This window comes from Microtus oregoni, unplaced genomic scaffold, assembly GCF_018167655.1.
Source record: "Microtus oregoni isolate MIOR12 unplaced genomic scaffold, Mior012 000005F_ref0000423, whole genome shotgun sequence".
In the NCBI taxonomy this organism is placed as follows: domain Eukaryota; kingdom Metazoa; phylum Chordata; class Mammalia; order Rodentia; family Cricetidae; genus Microtus; species Microtus oregoni.
Genome location: NW_024543064.1, coordinates 32,021,026 through 32,045,012, shown reverse-complemented (window position 1 = coordinate 32,045,012; position 23,987 = coordinate 32,021,026). Strand labels below are relative to the sequence as shown.

General features: G+C 44.2%; 1 protein-coding gene across 1 annotated transcript; it reads right to left on the bottom strand.

The window, feature by feature from the left end:
• Positions 1–9,020: 9,020 nt before the first annotated feature.
• Znf691 (zinc finger protein 691) lies at positions 9,021–22,806 on the bottom strand. The gene is made up of 2 exons (XM_041652453.1): positions 22,744–22,806; positions 9,021–10,465 (listed from the first exon to the last, which is right to left on the bottom strand). The coding sequence occupies exon 2, from the start codon at positions 10,454–10,456 to the stop codon at positions 9,605–9,607; it is 852 nt and encodes a 283-aa protein (XP_041508387.1). The 5' UTR covers positions 10,457–10,465; positions 22,744–22,806; the 3' UTR covers positions 9,021–9,604.
• Positions 22,807–23,987: the final 1,181 nt, after the last annotated feature.

Below are 23,987 nucleotides of genomic sequence, written 5' to 3'. Positions count from 1 at the left end.
ATTCATTATACAGCCCTTTTAAAAAGATTCATCTTTATTATATTTATGTGTACATATGTGTGCCTGGACCTGCGTGTGTAGGTGCCTACGGAGGCCAGAAGAAGGTGCCAGGGGCCCTGGAGCAGGAGTTGCTGTGAGCTGTCCACATGAATGCTAGGAATCCACCTAGTGTCTACTGCATGAGCCGCAAGGTCTCTTGGCCACAGAGCCGTCTCTCCAGCCCTTCCGTACCCTTTGTATCTAGCACTACCTTTTCCTTTAGAGTCCCTTTTCTGATCTTGACAAAGCTGTGCACTAACCTCCTTTGGCTTCGTGATGACTGAGCACATCTTTGTAAATCCTTTTAGTTTCAACTTCTCTATGTACAGCTTGGATCGTTTTTCCTCCCAGACAGGGTTTCTCTGTGTAGCCCTGAGTATCCCGGAATTCCCTTTGTAGACCAAGATGGCCTTGAACTCAGAAATCCACCTGCCTCTGCCTCTTGAGTGCTGGGATTAAAGGTTCCACAGTTTGGATCTTGACAGTTCTCCAAAGTGCACATTCAAGCTTGGTCCCCAAGGTGGCGCTGTTGAGATGAGATGAGATGAGATGGAGCCCTCCGGAGTTGGCAAGCCACCCCCAGGCCTCTTCCTTTGGACCCCTGGTTCATAATGCAAGAAATGTGTGTGTACCTGCATGATGTGCCCCACACACCCAAGCGGAGGGTCCGACTGATCGTGGGCTGGAGCCTCCAAACGCAGCCAGCCCACACACATCTTTTCTCTCAGCTAATGTCTGGATGTGTTTTAGCGGCGGTAGCCGACTACCGCGCTGTGCCCTTACGGTTTAGTAAACTTCTTGTAAACAAGCTATATTTGGGCATGTGCTCCCTTAGCTGATCTGAAAACCCTTTGTCTTCTGATAAGTTTACTGCGTTTCTATTTTCATCTGGAAAACCATTTTTTGTTTGTCCTGCTTTTCATTGGAACTAATCAGCCTTTAGGTTGTGTTTTCCTGTTTTGGTAAATGGAATTTGGGGTGCGGGGACATGCATGCTCTGGTTTGTGTGTGGAGGTCAGGGGACAGCCCTGGTTGTCAGTCTTCAGCTCCACCTCGTTTGAACAAGAGAGGGGTCTCTTTGTTGTTAGCCTCTGCAGACAAGACCGGCTTGACCCTAGAAGCCCCACCCCCACCCCACCCACCTCTTACCAAAGAGCACTGCAGATGTGCACTGCCACACCCTGCTTTTTGTGGGTTCTGGACATTCAAACTCAAGTGCTCACTTTGTGCAGAAGCGCTCGGCTCACCGAGTCATCTGCCCAGCCCCGGAATGGAATTTTTATTGCTTTTGTGGCGACTCCTAGCATTAACCTTTAACCTTAACCTTAAAAGTAAAACTACTTCCTTCACGTGAATAAACTTAAAATGCTTTACTGCAAACGTTCTCGTGGAAGGATTTCCTGTATCTACTTCTTTACTGCGTACGTCCAAGGGAGAGACCATGGGAGCATGTGTGGAGGTCAGAGAACTATCACAAGTCAGTCCTCATCATGTGTCATGTCATCAGGTTTGCATAGTAAGCACTTTTACCCAAGGAGTCAGCTTGCCGGACCCGAACATTCCAAGCTGTGGTACAGAGCCCCAGACCAACAGCATTAAATACAAGCCCATGGAAGCAGAAGACTGTTTTGAAGTTCACTTTCATGGTAAGCATACAATATATTGAGGTCAGTTACAAATCTCCACCCAACATAAGCCCAGCTCCCCAGCTTTTCTCGTGTTCTTGTATTATTATTAAAACCAAGTCCCTAGCAGGAGATCAGGAGTTCAAGGCCAGGTCACTTGGTTGCGTGAGACCCTGTCTCAAACAGACAAACCAAAACCATGTCTCCAGGTCACTGGGTCCATAAATACATTTGGGATACCCAAAGTTGTCAGTGGGGCATTCATCACGTGTCCTACCTTCTCTGGGGTTGGCCTCTAGAGATGTCCTGCATGTAATTAATCAGTTTTTAAATGAGCTGGAGAGATAGCTCAGTGGTTAAATGCACTGTTGCTCTTCCAGAGGGCTGGTGTTCGGTTCCCCCAGCACTTAGGTCAGTTGAACAAAATGTGCAATATCTATGTGTTTAATTCTTTCATCACTCTTATAACTTTTCTCATGTACATCCTGTACCACACATTGTTATATTTTCCACCTATTACCACTTTTAGGGATGCTAATGTAAATGATACTGTCTTAGGCACTGTTCTATTACTGTGAAGAGACACCATGACCAAGGCAACTCATAAAAGAAAGCATTTAATTGGGGGCTGGCTCACAGTTTGGAGGTTTAGTACATTGTCATCATGGTGGGGAGCAGAGCGGCACACAGACAAACATAGAGCTGAAGAAATGGCTGAGAGTTCTACATCCTGATCCATAGGCAGAGAGACTCTGAGCCTGGGCGTGGCCTTTTGAAACCTCAAAGCTAGCTGGGTGGTGGTGGCGCACGCCTTTAATCCCAGCACTTGGGAGGCAGAAGCAGGAGGATCTCTGTGAGTTCGAGACCAGGCTGGTCTGCAAGAGCTAGTTCCAGGACAGGCTCCAAAGCAACAGAGAAACCCTGTCTTAAAAAACACAAAACAAAAGAACAAAACCAAAAAAAAAAAAAAAAGCCTACTCATAGTGACACACTTCCTCCAATAAGACCACACCTCCCAATCCTTTTAACGTTTTCAAATACTGCCACTCCCTGGTGACTAATTTTTATATTTGTGTGTGTGTGTGTGTGTGTGTGTGTGTGTATGTGAGAGAGAAAGAGCACACCTACACATACTTAATCTCAAAATTCTACTCATTCAATGCTGGTATTTAGGAAAGTGGTCAACTTTTATGTTAATTTTGCATCCTATAATATTGCTATAATTTCTTAGTTGTTGGAGGCAATCTGGCTTTCTTCTCTCTCTTTTTAGATTTTTGAATTTCTATTTTTTATTTTTATGTGCATGAGTTTTTTTTTAAATATTTATTTAGTATGTATACAATATAATATTCTGTCTGTGTGTATACCCGCAGGCCAGAAGAGGGCACCAGACCCCCATTACAGATGGTTGTGAGCCACCAGGTGGTTGCTGGGAATTGAACTCAGGACCTTTGGAAGAGCAGGCGATGCTCTTGACCTCTGAGCCATCTCTCCAGCCCCATGAGTTTTTTTCTGAATGTATGTCTATGCATTATGTTTGTGTCTGTGCCCTCAGAGGCCAGAAGGTGACTCTGCTAGAAACCAACCGCTAGTTCTCTAGAAGAACAGCTAGTGTTCTTAACCACTGAGCCAATTCTGCAGCCACATCTTTCTTTCTGGCTTTGTATAAACACAATATTGTCACCTGTAAATACAGGACTTTATTTTTTCTTTCTAGTAAATAATTTTTAGTAATAAATTAAGTAAATATTCAAGACCAGGCAGGCCTTGAATTCACAGAGATTCTCCTGCCTCTGCCTCCCGAGGGCTGGAATTACCTGGGAAGTTCTGGTATATTTTTAAAGGGTCTCTTTTCCCTCCTCCTATCTAAAAGACACTATCCCCCAATAGTTATATAACAACCTAGTAAAGTCCCCGGAGGTTAAAGTCAGAGCTGTGTGGAGCCTTCCAACACATGGACTATCCCAACAGCTTCTCGCTGTCAGATTATCCACACTAGAGTCCAGGTTTTCCTGCTCTGGCACTGGTTCCCATAGTATGAGCTCCTGTATAACTCTATCCAGCCATCTGTCTCCACTCTAGAGGTGATGGCTTGGCCTGTGATACTAGTCTCTAATGGATTTAAGAACTGCTAGTTGGAGCCGGGCGGTGGTGGCGCACGCCTTTAATCCCAGCACTTGGGAGGCAGAGGCAGGCGGATCTCTGTGAGTTCGAGACCAGCCTGGTCTACAGAGCTAGTTCCAGGACAGGCTCCAAAACCACAGAGAAACCCTGTCACAAAAAACAAACAAACAAACAAAAAGAACTGCTAGTTGTTCCATTTGTTCAGGCTTTCCTTTTCAGGACAGAGTGGAGACTACTAAAATCTTTCCACAGTTTTCCTGTGAGTCAGGGTCTTGCTATGTAGCGGAGGCTAGTCTTGAATTTATGAGTGGTCTTTCTGCCTGCCCCAAGGGCTAGAATTACAGGCATACACTACCATACCATATGTGTGTATACCATATATATATATACATATATAATGTATGTGTGTATATATATAAATGTGTATGTGTACATATAAATGTATATATATATAATTAATTCCACACAGGACTTGGGTTGGTAGGGTGTTTAACTGACATGCACGAGCCCTGGGTTTGACCTCTAGAACCACATAAACCAGTCAGAGTGGCGTATGCCAGTAATCCCAGCAACTCAGGAGGTAGAGGTAAGAGGATCAGATATTTAAGGTACTCTTCAGCTACATAGTGAGTTTGAGGCTAGTCTGGGCTACATGAGATGCTGTCTCAAAAAGAAAAAAAACTTAAATAAATTCTATCCCAGAATTAATAATTCATAGGGCCAAGGAGTGCTCTCCTATCATGTGAGAGGCCCCGAATTCAATCCCTAGCACTATATTAATCTATATCTGTCTATAATTATGAAATCACCAGTGATATTTATATTTTATGTTTTTTTTCCCATTCCTGTGTACTGGACCTAGGATTTTGGAGACCACTAAACTAAATCACAACCCCTCTCCCATGCTTTGTGTTGTTGTCCTGTGTTGTCTGTCTGAACTTGAACGCAAGAATTTCCTTCAGTTTTCTTTTTCTTGTCTTTGTTTTGCTTTTGAGACAGGGTTTCCTTATGTAGCCCTTGGGGCCTCGACCTCACAGAGCTCCACCTGCTTGTGCCTCCGAGTGCCAGCTGTAAAGGCGCAATGCCGCCCTGGCCTGTTGTTTTTGTGGAAGCCCAGGGTGGCCTTTCCTGAGAACACCTACTGAGTGCTGGGATTGCCAATCAGCAAATCAGGAAGCATTTTTTTAAAATATTTATTTATTATGTATAATTTATTTATTTATTATGTATACAATATTCTGTCTGTATGCTTGAAGGCCAGAAGAGGGCGCCAGACCTCTTTACAGATGGTTGTGAGCCACCATGTGGTTGATGGGAACTGAACTCAGGACCTTTGGAAGAGCAGGCAATGCTCTTAACTACTGAGCCATCTCTCCAGCCCCCAGGAAGCATTTCTTGTAGATCAGGTTTAGTGATGAACTCCCTCAGTTTTGAGCTTGGAAGTCTTCACCCCTCCCCCACTTTCTGAAGGACACTTTTGTTTGCCTGTATTTTCTCTTTTTCCTGTCATCATTTTGAGTATGCCATTGCACTGTCTTCTTGCCAGCCGGATTTCTGCTGAGAAATTTCTTCATGATATTTCGGGAGATCCCTTGTGTGTAATAATTTGCCTTTCTCTCAATTTTCTTTATGACGTTTGGACTATATTTCTTAGAATGGGTGTCTTTGGCTCACCTCAGTTAGAATTCTCTGAGTCTCTTAGGCATGGTCATTCATTTCTATCCTCAGATTTGGGAGGTTTTTGTCAGTATTTCTTGAAATATGCCTTCTGTCCCTCCCGCCTCCATTTTCCTCTTCATGAAACTCCCATAATGCATCAGCCTACTTGATGGCGTCCTGTAAGTCCCTTCGGATTCTATCGCTTTTACTTTTCTCAAGACAAGGTTTTACTAGGTAGCCAAGGCTGGCCTGAAACTCAAGATATAGCTCAGGCTTGTCTGTAGCCTCTGGTAACAGCTCGCTTCTAGCCGCTCTAGTGCCGGCGTTACAGAACACGCCTACCCGCCCTGCTCTTCATTTTTGTTCCTATGATCTGGCAAACTGGACTCTGAATTTGCAGACTCTTCTTTTAATATCATCTGGGCTGCTCAGGAGCTCAGTGGGTAAAGGCACTTGCTGGGTGCTGAGTGGGGAGAGGCACTTGCTGGGTGCTCAGTGGGGAAAGGCACTTGCTGGGTGTTCAGTGGGAAGAGGCTCTAGCTGGGTGCTCAATGGGGAAAGGCTCTTGCTGGGTGCTTGGTGGGGAGAGGCTCTTACCTCAAAAGCCTGACAACCTGAGCCTGATCCCCGGAGTCCATGTAAAGGAGGAAGGCAAGAACCGATCCTGCAAGGTTTTCTTCCAGCTTCCATGTGTGGACACCGTGGCACATGCACCCCGCCACCCCCTGCCTTGTGCACACATAATAAAAAATTGGTTTTTTCTAAAAAAGAACATATTAAAATCTAATTTTTTTAAAAAAATAGGGAATGTGGCACATATCTGTAAGGGAACAGCTTTCTTTCTGGGGTTTTTTGTTTGTTTGTTTTTTAGATGGGATCTCACCTCTAGCTGTCCTGGTATGCAATCTGTAGATCAGGCTGGCCTTGAATTCTCAGGAGAACTGCGGAGAATTGCCTCCCCAGTGCTGGGATTAAAGGCAAGGGACGCTATGCCCAGACGTAATATCATTTTTAAACATATGTATGCACCTACCTGAGTTTGTGTGTACCATGTGTGCAGGTACCCATAGAGGCCAGAGTCTTTTGGAATCCCCTGGAGCTGGTGGTTGTGAGCTACCTGACTTGGGAACTGAACCGAGATCTTTTGCAAGGGCAGTAAACTCTCTTAACCACCAAGCCTCTCCCCAGCTGCAGAGAATATCTTTCGAGGCTAGGTTCTCTCCTTTACAGTGGAGCAGGGGATGAGGCTCAGACGTCAGATGTGTGCAGCGAAGTACTTTACTCATTGAGCCGTCCCTCTGGCCCACGCAGATTCTTCTGCTTACTCAAGTCTGTTACTGAAGTCCTCTATGCAGTGGTTCTCAGCTTCCGAGTGCTGCAGCCCTTTGATACAGTTTCTCATGTTGTGGTGACCCCCAACATAAAATTATTTCATTGTTGCTTCATAACTGTAATTTTGATACTGTTACGATCATAATATAAATATTTGATATGCAGGCTATCTGATATGCAACCCCTATGAAGGGTCGTTTGGCCCCTAAACTGTTCAGGACCCACGTGTATTTTTCAATTATTATAATTTTCTATTTAAGGGTATTTGTTTGGCTCCTTAAGGCTCCTCTCTGCTGATATCCTCAAATTCTTCCTGCGTCATTTTCTTCTGAGTTCCAGTTTGCATTCATACTGGGAAGTGCCTTCAATAACCAGCCCAGCTACACTATGGGGTGAGGTGGGGGCAGTCTTCCAATGCTTTGAAGGGATAGGGTCTCTCTACATAGCCCTGGCTGTCCTGGAACTCTATGTAGATCAGACTGGCCTCAAACTCGAAGATCCACACGCCTCTGCCCTCCCCCCCCCCCCCCAAGTGCTGGAATTGAAGGTGTGCGCCACCACATCTGGCTGAAGATGTCTTTTCTCATTAGAGGTGTTAGGCGTTTATGATCTCTTGCGCCCCCTGGTGTCGACTTCAGTCCTGCAGGCACTACGGCAGCAGGCTTCTATTTCTGTTTATGCCAAATTACATGTCTAAGGTTTCTTGATTTTTTTTCCTTTTTGTTTCTTGAGACAGGGCCTCACTATGTAGCTCTGGTTGTCCTGGAACTCTATATGAGTTAAACCCAGAGATCTACCTGCCTCTGCCTCTCACATCCTGGTATTAAAGGCGTGTGCATATGCTGGGCTACACGTCTTAAATTAGGGTAAGCCTGGCCACACAGTTCAAGAAGAGAAGAGGGAGGGAGCAGAGGAAGGAAAACGGAGGGAGAGAGAGGAGGGGAGGAATGGCATACGACACACAAGTGCTGTGCAAACTCTATAAGGTGCTCCGTAAATGCAAGGGAATCGTCTGAGAAGTCACCTACAATCTAGATTAAATTACATGTACTTACTCTGTGTGTGTGTGTGTATGTACATGTGCTATGGTACAAATGAGGTTAGAAGGCAGCTTACAGGAATCAGCTTTCTCCTTCCAACTTGTGGGTCCTGGGGGCCAAACTCAGGTCTCAACTTGGGAGCACATAACTTTACCCATTGACCTATCTTGTCAGCCCGGTCTTTCTTGTTTTAACCATATTTATAAGCACTGGGCAGCAGATTCAGTCCGTGGTCATGGCATTATGCCCTCTATTATCTTGGACATGCCACTGTCTCCGGCAGTCTGTTTCCATTTTGTGAAATGTGGATATATTTTTACCTCCCATGGTAAAACTTCATATGAGTGTAAAATTCCTGGTTTATATATTCCAACGAGACTGAGTGGCATACATGAAGTGACAGGCCATACCATGCCAGCTCTGGTACCAGAATCACGTTCTGGTAACTGGGCACAAACGAAGAGCACCCCTTATCCCGGAAGGCGGGACCCCAGACTAACAGAAGAGATAGGAAGGGGTACCTTGTATTTGATAAAGGGAAGCTGGGTGGACACTAAGCTTCCATGTGAGAAACTGCCATGTGAGACCAGGCCTAAATCAGAAACCAGGCAACCTTGATGTCCGAGTTCCAGGGACGAATCTACTGCTATTAATGGCATGCTACTATCCGGGTTTTAAGAATTTTCCTATTATCCCATTCCAACCCCCTACTCCCTGCCATTGTCATTTTTCCCAGCCACAAAAGTGTTCAATCATAACCTAAAGTTTGAAAGATCCTCACCCTGACACTGACTTCCACCACACTAGCCCCAGCTCTAGGCCAGCCTTCTTCAGAGGCCAACAATGCCCATGTGTAAAGCACGTGGAATAGCTGCAGAGGTCAGCGTCTATGCGGGCCCACCGCACACCCACTGGGTGACCTTCTCTTCCTTTCGGTGTTTCCATCCGCCCTCGGGGGTCTCTGTGGCAACCAAATGAGATGAAGAATGGCACGTACAACCCACAGCCTGTAGTGATGTTCAGCCAACTCATTCCCTTTCCCCTCCTCTAAAAGCTCCAGAGGCTCCCTCCACCTGCTGTCCTTCACATTTCAGAGGAGCCACCATCTGTCTCGGAATGCAACTCCTTCACAGGGAGGCTGCCCTGGAACAATCCCCCCAGCTCCCCACATCGCCAAATAAGTACACATGTTCTTCTCATTGACGTGTTTTACTGGTGATCACTGAGGAGTGATCAAGTTGGGGTGAGGAAGATAGGTAACACACACGGGGAGTGTGAGGGTCCCTGGACTCTGGATCCCTGAGGCTTCCTTTTCCTTCTTACTGAGGAACCACAGGCCTCTTCTCAGACAGAGAGGCCCCTCCAACAGAGGCCACGCCTCCGGGCCTAGGGCTCTAGAAGTTGTGTTGGATGAGGCACAGCAGGTAGGAACTCACAGGGCACTGCGGTGTGTCTGAAGCTAGATGGCTTTAAAGGACCCGCAGACAGTGACACCATCTCAGGCACGTCCCACAAAGCCAGGGACTGATGTCCCAATGACAAGCGCAAGTCCTGAGTCTATCCCACTTTCTCCACCCCTGAGGAAGTGAAGACTGGGCACTCTGATTTTCCAAGGCAAGAAACTGCCTGGGAGGAGGCAGGATTCCCTGACTTCAAAGGCAACAAGGGACCATTCTACAAAGGGAAGGGTTTGCAGGCCAGGTGGCTACAGCAGGTCCTTAAGGCCTCCTTCTCCTATGGAGGTGGGCTCTATGCTCTCCCCCACTCTCTAAGCAGGGCTCTCCTTTAGCTAGAATCTTTCTCATCCTGCTCGCCCAAGTGTGTCTTCTGGTGTCGGATGAGGTTGGAGCTTCGAGAGAAGTGCTTCCCACACAGAGTGCAGCGGTACGGCTTCTCCCCTCTGTGCGTCCTCTGGTGTGCACCAAAGTTGGAGATATCGCTGAACGTCCGTCCACACTCGGTGCACTCATAAGGCCTCTCACCCGTGTGGGTACGGTGGTGTACCCCAAAGCTGGAGCTGTTGCTGAAGCTCTTCCCACACTCGCAGCAGATGTAAGGAGCGGGCTCCAGGTGGGTTCGGCGATGGACAGCCAGCGTGGCACTCTGACTAAAGCCCTTGCCACAGATGTCACAGCGGTACGGCTGCTGGCCCAGGTGGTCTTGCTGGTGAGTAGTGAGGTCTGAGCGCCGCCGAAAGCTCTCCTGACACTTAGCACACTGGTAGTGCTTCTCTTCCAGGTGGATCCTCTCGTGCCGGATGCGGTTGGAGCTTCGGGAGAAGCTCTTGCCACACTCCGAACACTTGTATGGCTTCTCACCAGTGTGGATCCGCTGGTGTGTTCTCAGGTTGGAGGTATTGTTGAAGGTTTTGCCACACTGCACACATATAAAAGGCTTCTCATCCGCCTCTGGGCTTGGAAAAGCAATGGGGTTCCCAGGGCCTCCAGCTTGGGCAGTGGCTTTCTGCCAAGGCATTTTTGAATGTGTTCCTTGAAGACCCTTCGACAGACTTGCCTGCCCATGTTCCTCCCCAGGTATGATCTGAGAACCCTCTGAGCCATCCACTCTCCAAGGCTTCTCCCCTTCCCCTTCCTCAGGCAGGTGTGCTTCTGGACTCTGCTCCTTCTCACTGCCCATCTCTGAACCCTGGGAATGAACACAAATGGTCAACACCTTTAGCCCTTGTGTCAGGCCATCAGATCGGAGAATCTTGCATTCTGGTTGAAGCTTCCTCCCCCAGGAATAACCTCAACTAACTGGAATATTTGTTGAAAGCCTTTTTTTTTACTTCTCAACTTTCAAGTGATAAACTTCCACAGATATTTAGGGCTACCCCCTGTAGGGATAAGTCCCGCCCCTTAAGGGGCGTGTTCGCCTCGGGCTAATGTCTGCCTATAAATTTGGTGAGCAAGCTCCGAGCTGCTCGCTTCTGCTTTCCTGGTCTCCGCGGGAACGGTGGTTCTGTAAGTCTATTTCTACATTAAAGCTATATATATATTTTTACACTCTGTCTGCATTCGTTTACGCCGCTACATTTTGGCGCCCAACGTGGGGCTCGAACCCACGACCCTGAGATTAAGAGTCTCATGCTCTACCGACTGAGTTAGGCACCATTCTGCCTGCCTTGGCTAAGTTTTGCAGCGGAACCCCACTGCCTGAATTAGCAGAAGCTCAAGTACTTGCGGTTTTGCAACGAAAGCTGCCACAGCGTCAGATTTGGTCTGTTACAAAGTGACTTGGCCGGTTGTGGTGGCCCACGCCGGTAGGATTTGCTGAAGGAGGCAGAGGCAGGAGGATCACAAGTTTGAGGCCGGCCAGGCAGTGGTAGAGCACGCCTTTAATCCCAGCACTTGGGAAGCAGAGACAGGCAGATCTCTGTGAGTTTGAGGCCTGCCAGGCCTTGGTAGTGCACGCCTTCAATCCCAGCACTTGGGAGGCAGAGACAGGCGGATCTCTGTGAGTTCAAGGCCAGCCTGGTCTACAAGAGCTAGTTCTAGGACAGGCTCCAAAAACACAGAGACCACCACTGGCAGGAACCGATCATTGCAGGTAAAAAAATTTTCTTTTATAAATAAAATGTCTGAACACATTACTGTTCAAGAATTTAATGATTTTTTTAATTGTACCATGTGGGAGATTTTACAAGAGGTGTCTATCACCCCACATATATGGATCCTTCTGGGATTCGTAGTTTTCATTGGCACCAAATGGTTTGATAATAGAAATATGATAAAGTCTTTACGAGACGAATCCAGGATTCTTAAGGTAGAGATTGAACGCTTAAAAACAATTGAGAATGACAACAATCTTCTCAAGAATCAGTTTGAAGTTCTCCAGGCTGATAACAATCTTCTCAAGAATCAGTTTGAGGTTCTCCAGGCTGATAACAATCTTCTCAAGAATCAGGTTGAAGTTCTCCAGACTGATAACAATCTTTTCGAGAATCAGTTTGAAGTTCTCCAGGCTGATAACAATCTTCTCAAGAATCAGGTTGAAGTTCTTCAGGCTGATGTTAAGGAGAAATTCATTATTATGGAAGAGGGAACAGCTGATCTGGACCATAAGATTCAGTCCCTTTCTGTAGGAAATGAAACATTAACTGAGAGAATCAAAACTGCTGAATGTGACAATCGGATTTTGTCTAAAGCTTATGACAGATTGACGGAAAGATTGTCAATACAAGAAGGCACGGTTTATGCCATAAAAATTATGTCCAAAGATGAGATGATGTTATCTCTAACGGACAAACTTCATACTTTAGAATCCTCAATGAAGGCTTTGGAACATAATTCTGGACAGGAGATTCAGACATTGCAGAAGGCAATGGTGAATAGAATTGAAAAGATTGAGGAATTTCTAAATTCTGATGAGGAAGAGCAAAGGGTAGAAAGGCAAATTTTAACTACATCTGTGGGTAAGTCTCTCCGGGACAATTTCCACAAAGCTCTACCTACAGCTCTACCTGCCTTTCCAGTAATAACAACAGAGAAGGTGATTGGTTCCAAAAACCCTAGGGTCATCAAGGAGGATACATGGGAGCCTGTGCGTATGAATGATCTCAAGGAAATAAAACAGGCTGTCATGACTTTTGGGATGCAAGCCTCTTTTGTTAAAGAGATGCTAAGATCTTGGGCCACGACAAGCAGAGCAACCCCCTCAGACTGGCTCCAGCTGAGCTCTGCGGTACTCGAGAGTGGACCACAATTGAAATGGAAATGCTTATTCAGGCAAGAGGCTAGACTCTTAGAACAGCAGGAAAAAGCGAAGGGAATTGACATTTCCCTAGATCAAATTCTAGGTGAAGGGCTCTTTTCCGATCCTCAGGAACAAGCTAATTTGGATGAAAACACACTCTCCATGTGTACTACAGCAGCCTTAAGGGCTTGGGACAGGGTACAAGACCCAGGACAGAGAATGGAATCATTTGTCAGAGTTAAACAGGGTCAGAGAGAACCCTTTAGTGACTTTTTACAAAGATTAACTAAGGCTGTACAAATAGGAATATCTGACCCAGAAGCAAGACGTATAATGATTGAGTCTTTGGCTTATGAAAATGCAAATATGGAATACAAAAGGATTTTGGGTCCTTTAAAGCTCAGATCAGCGCCGTTGGAAGAATGGGTCTTGCATACACTCAATGTTGATACATTTGATTATGGCACTGAAGCATGGGTAGAAGAAGCAATTTCCAATGGTAAAAGGAGACACCAGAATACCAAATGTTTTAATTGTGGAAAAATGGGTCATATTAAAAGGAATTGTAGACAACGGATTTTCAGAAATAATAATAATAATAATAATAATGCATCTTTCAGAAATAATAATAATGCATCTTATAGAAATAACAGAAATAGGAGGACTCAGCCTTCAGGTTTATGTAGAAGATGTGGAAAGGGGAGACATTGGACGAATGAATGCAGGTCTACAAGAGATAGACAAGGCAACCTGATACAGTCGGGAAACGTGAGAGGGGGGGCCTCACAGGCCCCCATGGCAAACATGGTTCAGTCATATCCAGTTTCTGCAGAGAACGTGCCTCATCAGGACAATTAGGAAGCCCCATGCCTACTGTTACAAGCAATAATGATCAGAAAGATAAGTTACGTGTGTTTTGGCAAACTTCTATAAATGATCAAAGACCTAAACTGAGAGTGTGTGTAAATGGCATTTTTATTACTGGCCTGCTGGACACAGGTGCTGATGTAAGTATCATTACCCCAGAATCTTGGCATCCGTATTGGCCTCTTCAGAATGTAAATGTTCAGCTCCTGGGAATTGGAACCCTATCTCGAGTAAGGCAGAGCACGAGATGGGTTGAATGTATAGGGCCAGAGGGACAAATAGGAAAATTAAAGCCATATGTAGCCAATATCGCAATGAATTTATGGGGTCGTGACCTATTACAACAATGGAATACTGAAATTAACATTCCTGCTAAATCTAGAGCCTATATTTCTGAGAATAATATTAAAAGATATTACAAACGGAGAAAACCGGCCATTCGGGCTGTACAAGAACAAGCAATTGATGTCCCTTCAGAGATACCAACAGCCTTGCCTCTAAAATGGTTGACTGAGAAACCAATATGGACAAAGCAATGGCCTTTAGCTGAGGAAAAGTTACAGGCTTTAGAACAGCTGGTACAAGAACAATTAGATGCTGGACATATAGAAGAATCTACCAGCCCTTGGAATTCTCCTGTATTTGTGGTTAAGAAAAAATCAGGTAAATGGAGAATGGTGACAGATCTCAGGGCCATCAACAAGGTTATTCAACCTATGGGCCCTCTGCAATCTGGAATTCCTTTGCCCTCTTTATTACCAAAAGGATGGCCTCTCATAGTTATTGATTTAAAGGATTGTTTTTTCACTATACCTTTGCAAAAAGAAGATAGAGAAAAATTTGCCTTCACAGTGCCTACTTATAACAATTCTCAACCTTCGAGGAGGTACCACTGGACCGTTCTCCCCCAGGGTATGTTAAATAGCCCCTCCCTGTGCCAATATTTTGTGAACCAACCATTGCAAATAATACGCAAGAAATTTCCCAAATCTATAGTATACCATTACATGGACGACATCTTGTTATCCGATTCAAACATGGATACCTTGAATAGACTGTTTGAAGAAATAAAGATACTTTTACCTAAATGGGGATTGCAATTAGCTCCTGAAAAGATTCAGAAGGGAGATTCTGTTAATTATTTAGGTTATAAAATAGGTTTGCAAAAAATTAAGACACAAAAAGCACAAATTAGGAGAGATCGCCTACGGACTCTTAATGACTTTCAAAGACTGTTAGGAGATATTTCCAGTCTACGACCAGCTATTGGAATAACACCTGATTTAATAATTCATTTGAACAAAACCTTGGATGGTGATAAAGATTTAAACAGTCCCAGAGAATTAACAGCTGAAGCAGAAAAGGAACTGACAATGATTGAGGAAAAATTACAACAGGCACATGTGGACAGGGTGAATCCAGAGCTCGATTGTATTCTCGTCATACTACCATCAAAAATTTCTCCTACAGGAATTTTAATGCAGAGAGATGATATTATTTTGGAATGGATCTTTTTACCACATAAACCAAGTAAGAAACTGAAAACTTATGTGGAAAAAGTCTCTGAGTTAATTATAAAAGGCAAGCTGAGACTTCGTCAACTAGCAGGCATAGACCCAGCAGAAATTATAGTGCCTTTCACTGCTGATGAACTAAAGAAATTATGGGAAGATAATGAACCATGGCAAAGAGCTTGTGCTAATTTTTTGGGAGACATTAATAACAACTATCCAAAAAGCAAGAGGCTTAACTTCATAAAGAGAACCTCTTGGATTCTTCCTCGAATCGTCCGTGATGCTCCAATAACTGGAGCCCGTACATTCTATACTGATGCCAATAAATCAGGGAAGGCAGGTTACAAATCAGAAGACTTGGATAAGGTGGAACAAAGTCCGTATAATTCTGTCCAGAAGGCGGAATTATATGCCATTCTTATGGTGCTAAGGGATTTTAAAGAACCTATTAATATAGTTACAGATTCACAATACGCAGAAAGAGTTATTTTACATATTGAAACTGCTGAATTTATACCTGATGATACTGAACTAACCTCATTGTTCCTCCAGGTTCAAGATTTGATCAGGAACAGGCTTTGCCCTATGTACATAACACACATCCGATCCCATACGGGTCTGCCAGGTCCTCTAGCACAAGGTAATGCAGAAATTGATCAATTATTGATTGGTAGTGTGCTACAAGCCTCTGAATTTCATAAAAAACATCATGTTAATAGCAAAGGTTTGAAGAAAGAGTTTTCAATTACATGGCAACAAGCTAAGGAGATTGTAAAGAAATGCCCTACTTGCTCTTTCTATAACCAAACGTCACTGCCTGCAGGGGCTAATCCAAAGGGCACCCAAAGGAATGAAATCTGGCAGATGGATGTGTTCCACTTTGCAGAATTTGGCAAATTAAAATATGTACACCACACCATAGACACATATTCAGGTTTTCAATGGGCTACTGCCCTGAGCTCAGAAAAGGCTGATTCAGTAATCACACATTTATTGGAAGTTATGGCCATCATGGGTATACCTGCGCAAATAAAGACAGATAATGGTCCAGCATATGTATCTAAGAAAATGAAACGCTTTTTTGATTATTATAATATAAAACACATTACAGGTATACCAAATAATCCTACAGGTCAGGCAGTTATAGAAAGATCAAATCGTACTATAAAGGATATGCTGAACAAACAGAAAGGGACTGAAAATACCCCCAGAAATAGATTACATAATGCTTTATTAACCTTGAATTTTCTTAACGCTAATGAGAAAGGAACGACAGCAGCAGAAAGACATTGGATAACGGAAAAGTCTGCTGAACTAAATCAACCGATTTATTTCAAAGATGTGCTGACCTCTCAGTGGAAGCCAGGAGATGTGCTACGTTGGGGAAGGGGTTTTGCTCTTGTTTCCACAGGAGAAGAAAAATTGTGGATACCATCAAAATTAATAAAGTTTCGATTTGAAGAGGAGAAACCTCTTGGAAAGGAGAAATGACAACTTATCCACAACGATGATATTCATACAGGTGGTAAGAAAAACATATAGAATGGGGGCAGGGTTCTGTTCTTATCTCCACAGGAAAACACTCATCTTTGAGAAATTCAAGGGACCCTGGATGTTTGGATACTGACAGATGGAAAAATACCTGCCCAATAGGAAATATCAAGACAACTGAATGGGTTGTGTAAGTAATATTAAACCATATTTCTAAATTTATAAAGCTGGTTTTGAAGTTGGACTCTGGCTCAGTCCCTCTCCAATTCCAAGCCTGTTAGTAAGAGAAAAACCCAGAGTTTCTGGAGTTTCTGTCTCATGTCAAGAGCCATGATATGGGACAGAAAGAAATATGAGTTTAGAAAACATCTTTGCTTTTCTTCATATCTATCATACTTTTCATTGAATATATCTATCATATCTTTCATTGAATATATATATATGTCTATATATGTCTATATGATTAATGTTTAAGTTTTTCATAATGAACAATGAGTTTTTCCTGAAGTGACATTTGAAGTTTCCAGGAAGAAGATGGGGCCCCATAACAACAACTCCACCTGGTTGATATGACGTCATGATACTGATAGCGCTACTACAAGGCCTGCTTTGGGTACCAGCTGCACAAGACAGTTCCAACTTGGTTAGCTGAAATGGTGCACATCTTATACAACATTTTGGCCAGACCTGCACGAAAATACTCAGAGACTATTTGCAATTTTAAAAGACATTATCTTGAAATTTAACCATCATTTTACTTTCACAGGATCCCCCAGAAAGAACGTCGCCCCCATGACAGCTGGAAGTAATTCTAGAGAACGACGTCCCTCTCCCAGTAAAGTTTGCCCTTGGGTTTAGGGACATTATTTAGGGGTTGATTATAATTAGTATATGATTGAGGGTTGGGGGAGGAATTTTATAAGCTCAGGGATCATTTCGAAAAAAAAAAAAGAGGGATGATGGGATAATAGACAAATATATTGGTATAGATTCTTGTATATTGATACAAAGTTAAATTATATTGACTATTGTACGCATGCATGTTTCTACCTCTGTTTAAAACATTTTTATGTATTGACATATATTGTATTGATATATATATATTGTATATATTTACCACATTGCAGTGTACATTTCTACCTCTGATTAAGATACTTATATAATATTTGTGTATTGATATATATTTACCTACTGCAATGTATATTTGTACATTGTTTATATTTGGAGGTCATTGTCCTCATTTGTTTCACAGTCGTTTATTGTCTTAGTCTTTAAGTTAGATAGATATTGAGAATTATATAGACTAATTGTCATCTAAGTTTGTCATTTATAATTAGACTAAGCAGGTTCTTTAGATATATAGAGATTATACTCAGTATAGATAGATAATCTTCAACCTCTTCAAAGAGCTGTAGAAAATGGCCTTTAATCTAACTCAGAGTTTCGTGATAGTGAGACACAATTGCTCCTGGCAACACCGCTCTATTCCCGAGAGAATGTTGAGCACCAAAAACACTCCATCTGGAGCCTTTCTATTTGGCAGAACTGGCCTTTGGGCAAAGAAATGCCCATACCTCAACCACTGACACAGATACAGAGCGTGCATCAATGGATAAAACAGGACTGTCATATCCTGCCAAGACAGGGTAAGATAGTTTTGAAAAGTTCCTTGCCTTTAATAATGGTATGTCAGTTATGTTAGGCCTTAGCCAAAATTGGTTGACTCAACGTTGCAAACGAGACTTTGGGTGATTGCCCAGGTAGTCAGTTGTCTCTGTCAATTGTTGCACATTTTGGATATATCTCGTTTGTTGAGTAGTGTTTATTCCCTTCTCAGATCTTTGACTGAGTTGAAGATTATATAATTGTAGTTACTCTTTACATTATTTGGACTTCTTGAGATAGAATGTTTAGCAAAGCTTTTGTTCTCAATATTGTTTGTTGTATTTATTATTTGTTGTTATTGTATGTAGTTGTATTTGGTTTAGTTCTGTCTTATTTAGACAAAAAGGGGAGATGTAGGGATAAGTCCTGCCCCTTAAGGGGCGTGTTCGCCTCGGGCTAATGTCTGCCTATAAATTTGGTGAGCAAGCTCCGAGCTGCTCGCTTCTGCTTTCCTGGTCTCCGCGGGAACGGTGGTTCTGTAAGTCTATTTCTACATTAAAGCTATATATATATATTTTTACACTCTGTCTGCATTCGTTTACGCCGCTACAACCCCCCACTAACGGATATATTCAGCGCAATTCAAATGTCACTCTTAATACCATCTAGACTATAATTTATATGTAAGTAAAGGTGCTTCCATTTAGAGATTAATTCAGTTTCTTCCTGTCCAGTAGCCATCTATTCACTGATTCTGAAGTGAGCATATCTAGAAGTAGTTACTTACAAGACCCAACTCTGAACAGTCTTACTGCCAGTACTCGCTGTCGATCCCTTACCATAATATACCAACCGGCTAACAAGGCCTACTGCAGGACTTGAGCTCTGTCTGTCATGATAGAACTATCAGTGCCGACTTCTGCACACAGACATCACAGACTCACACACACACACACACAGCTACATTCTTAGATGACACACAGCTATACCCACAACAAACGCAGAAATCAGCTAGACATACTACATACGTTCATATCACACATACAACCGACATGCTAACATCAGCCACACAGACGACATACACATCCTTACCAGATACAGCAACATAAAACATACACCCCCCCCACAGTGAACTGAATAACAGAAGGCCAGAAGTATACCCAGACGCCTGACATGCTTTCTTGTTTCTACTCTCACTACAATTCCTTGGAAATCTCCTGATGTGCCCACTTTCTCCTTTGTAACAGAATGTTATACTTATTATTGTAGTAACTTTGTACGGCTCAAGGCCAGGTGCTCAATTGCTTGCCGAATGAGAAAGTAAATGGATGAGAAAATTAATCTCAGCCCTGCTGACTCTACCTAGGACTTTAGGATCTATATACAAGGAGCTATGTGGCCTCCATTAATTTCTTTTATTTATTTATTTATTTATTTATTTATTAAATAAGTTTCTCTATGTAGCTGTGGCTGTCCTGGAACTCTCTATGTAGACCAGGCTAGCCTTGAATTCACAGAGATCCACCTTCCTCTGCCTCCTAAGTGCTAGATTTAAAAGCATGTGCCACCACACCCAACTGTACACTCTCTTTTAAAACTGCTGAGATCATATTTTACCAAGTATATATCCAAGGCTGAATGCTGGGTAAATATAAAGAGTAAAAAGGGGCTGGAGAGATAGTTCAGCAGATAAGAGCACTGGCTGTTCTTCCAGAGGTCCTGAGCTCAATTCTCAGCAACCACATGGTGGCTCACAACCATCTGTACTGAGATCTGGCGCCCTCTTCTGGCCTGCAGACATACATGCAGCTAGAACACTGTGTACATAATAATAATTTAAAAAGAGTAAAAAAAAAAAACTGCCAGGCATAGTGGCACATACCTTTAACCCCACCACTTGGGAGGCAGAGGCAGGCAGATCTCTGTGCATTCAAGGACCACCTGGTCTACATAATGATTTTTGGAACAGTCAGAGTTCTGTCTCAACAAACAAATAAGCAAACAAATAAATACAGGACTGAGTTGGGGATTGAAGAGTTGGCTCAGTGGTTAAAAGCACTTGCTGTCCTTGCAGAGGACCCAGGTTCAGTTCCCAGCACCCATATCAGGTAGCTCATAACTGCCTGTAGTTCCAACTCCAGGGGCTCCACAGGCACCTGCACGCATGTGGTGCATATACATTTACTCAGGTGCACACACACACACACACACACACACACACACACACATATATATATAATACATTTTTTAAAACTGAGGTGGAAAAATGACTCAGTAGATAAAGACATGAGTGACCAAGCCTGAATCTCAGTTTGATTCCCCAGGACACCATGGAAGGAGCAGGAACCAACTCCTGCAAGTGGTCCTCTGAGCCCCAATGCACACGATGTCAAGTACACACACACACACACACACACACACACACACACATAAAGAAATGGGTTTTTCCGGACTTGCTGAACATAGTGGACAATGAGGACTACTGAGAACTCAAGAACAATGGCAATGGGTTTTTGATCCTACTGCACGTATTGGCTTTGTGGGAGCCTAAGAAGTTGGGATGCTCACCTTACTAGACCTGGATGGAGGTGGGTGGTCCTTGGACTTCCCACAGGTCAGGGAACCCTGATTGCTCTTCAGGCTGACGAGGGAGGGGGACTTGATCGGGGGGAGGGGGAGGGAAATGGGAGGCGGTGGCGAGGAGGAGGCAGAAATCTTTAATAAATAAATAAATTAAAAAAAAAGAAATGGGTTTTTTTTCTTTTTAAATAGAATGATTTAGGGTTGGATGATGGGACCGATGAGACTGACCAGCTATGGTTAAAAGCACTTGCCACAGAAGCCTGACAAGCTGGGTTCAATGCTGGAACCCACAGTAAAGAGAACTGACTGACTCTGAACGCTGCCCTCTGACCTCCACATACAAGCTGTGGTGCCACTGCCACACCCACTGAATAATAACTACAATTTTTAAAAAGAGGTAAGATTATGATTACCACCTTCATACAGTTACGACACAACAGAATGAAGCAGATTGAGAACACAATGCAGAACATGAGGTTCCAGCCGGGCGGTGGTGGTGCACGTCTTTAATCCCAGCACTTGGGAGGCAGAGGCAGGCGGATCTCTGTGAGTTCGAGACCAGCCTGGTCTACAAGAGGTAGTTCCAGGACAGGCTCCAAAGCCACAGAGAAACCCTGTCTCGGAAAACAAAACAAACAAACAAACAAAAAAGAACATGAGGTTCCAGGGAAGAGAGTGACTGAGCCACATCTGTCCCCATCCTTCATGGCCCAGCACTGCACATGTAACACTTTCTGCCTGGCGGTGGCGCACGCCTTTAATCCCAGCACTCGAGAGGCCGAGGCAGGCAGATCGCTTTGAGTTCAAGGCCGGCCTGGTCTACAAAGCGAGTTCCAGAACAATCTCCAAAGTTACACAGAGAAACTCTGCCTCGGAGGAAAAAAAGGTAACATTTTCTAAAGGTCCTACAAAGCACTAGACTACAGCTGAGCACTCCACATGCATCATCTCAATTCATCTTTACTATTCTTTTTTTTTTTTTTTTTTTTTTTTTTTTGAGATAGTGTCTCACTATGTAGCTCTGGCTCTCCTGGAACTCACTATGTAGACCAAGCCAGCCTCTGCCTCCTATTCATTTTTCATACTTATTTTAGAAATGATGAAACTGAAATGCAGAGAACTAAGTCACTAGCCCAGGAGCACACAGTAATTGAAAGACAAAACTGAAGCCTAGCGCCATCACCCTAGGCTGGAGGGAGAAAAGGAAAGAAAGAGGTGGGAGAGCGCTACAGCAGTTAGGACCACACAGAGACGCCAAGAGTGTCTCTGAAGAGGGCTCAGAAGCAGTTTCATGGGGGAGGTGGTATTTGAACTATGACTTGCAAGATGGAGCAAGACCAGAACTGGCAGGAACAGGCAGGGAGTCCATTACTCACTGAAAAAAGACAGAGCAGCTCAAATACAAGGTCATATTCATATTGCACTTCAATGATCTGAGGGAGAAGAGACCTAGTACATATTGGGTTTTCTTCTTAGGAGCTCAGCGGCACAGATCTGAAACAAGCGTGCAAAGGAGGGACCAGTTCAAGGAACAAGCCAAGAAGACAGAGCTTGGTGATCACAGATGACGAAGGGATGAAGGATAAAAGCCTGGATTAGAGGGGACACTCCAACCTGTGGTCTGAAAGATTAAAGTTCCAGATCTGGGTACAAGTCAAGGGCACCGCGAGTTGCGTGGAAGGACCACGGGCAAGGTGTGGAGACTCACGGGAGCTGCATAGTGGGTCAGAGATGGAACATCAAAGGAGGCTGAGTCTGACGTGGTCACGGAGAGGGGACAAAGGCTGCAGAAGTGTCCAAAGAGGCTGTCTGAGTGGGGAGGGCAGGGGAAAGTTGGAGGAGTCAGGGTACAGCGTCCTGGAGGGCAGGAGCTGGGTTCAGAGAGGTCGAGGGGCTTGAGGCTGGAGGGGGAAGAGCACAAGGAGCGACCCTAAAGGCGCGTTGTTTGGGAGGAGCAGGGAGTGGTCCAAGGCCAACAGTAAGGGCGGGAGGGTAGCAAGACTTGGACAGGATCACGGCGAAGGGACACACAGCCCCCGGCGGCCTTTGGAACCCACAAGCGAAACAGCAGCTTCCAAGCCATTTGCGAGAGCGAAGGGGCCGCGCTCCAAGCGCCCCGCGCGTCGCGACCGCCTCCCCCCACGTCACCTCAGCACAACCGCGACCCACCTCACTCCCGCAGCTCGGTCAGGGACAGCGCCGCCTGGGTGGGCGGGGGAAGGAGCCGGAGCCGGAACCCAGAAAGGACCAGCCTCCGCCGCGTCGGAATTGGATTCTGGGGACATCTTTTCTCTCTACGGCCAATAAACATTGGTCTAGGGCGCAGCATGCTGGGAGTTGTAGTCCTGAAGCGGTTTGCGTTGCTGCAAACATTTGCCCAGTTCAGAACACAGCTGTGAAGCTGTCTTCACTTCTAAGGTCATTAGGTTTCTTTTCTGTTTTACTTTTGAGATGGTGGCTCTCGATAGAAGCCTCGTACTTCATTTAAAGTTTATAGTTTAAAATTAAAAGAGCATGAACCTAAAAATAAGTTTAAAGATAAGTATTCTGATCTCTTTGTCCAAGAAGAGGAGTGTCCCCGTCCAAGGACTGACCTTCAGCCAGGTCAGCCAGGGGCCCAGTACAGGGATTTTCTGTGTCCTTCATGATCCTCAGTTAACCCAAAAATCTCATCAGTCTGGATCAACAGACAGTTAAGTATCCAGAGCTGCATTTTGGTTTGGGGGTTTGTTTGTTTGTTTGTTTGTTTTGGAGGTTTGTTTTATTTTTAAAAACAATAAAGATTAGGAGCAAGATAGAGTGTAGAGATTAATTGAATGTATATGATAACTACAAGCTTTTCGTGTTTGTATGTTCTTTCAGTGCCTGACTTTGGAGCTGGAAAAGGTTTAGGGCTAGAGATGGTTCAGTGGTTAAGAGCAATTACTGTTCTTTCAGGGGACCCGAGTTCAATTTCTAGCATCCACATCAAGGAGCTTACAACCAACTCCAGATCCAGGGGATCCAATGTCCTCTTCTGACCTCCTGGGCATCTACACATGAGTACACACACACACACACACACACGTGCACACACACACACACACATCTGAAAAGAAAAAGAGAGCCACAAACTGTATAATCCCAGTTCTTTCCTCTGTAAAACCCCTGACACAGCTATCGCAGAGACTGAATGAGTGATTAGATAGATAATCTCCTGCCTCCTCAAATAGCTCTGGTTTCTGTGGTGATCTCTCTCAATAGGTAAGACCAGTGGGCTTAGTTTTAGGGTTGACTATTTAGACACATATGTTTGGAGCTGGAGATGTGTGTGAAATATAAGTATTATACACTATTAATTTATAAATTGGCAAAGATAAAACCTCAGAGGCAGACTCGGGAATCAAACTGGGTTTATTATGAACTGTGTCTAA

Excerpts from the sequence above, each read along its gene's own strand:
- Znf691 (XM_041652453.1), bottom strand. The coding sequence starts at position 10,456 with ATGGGCAGTGAGAAGGAGCAGAGTCCAGAAGCACACCTGCCTGAGGAA.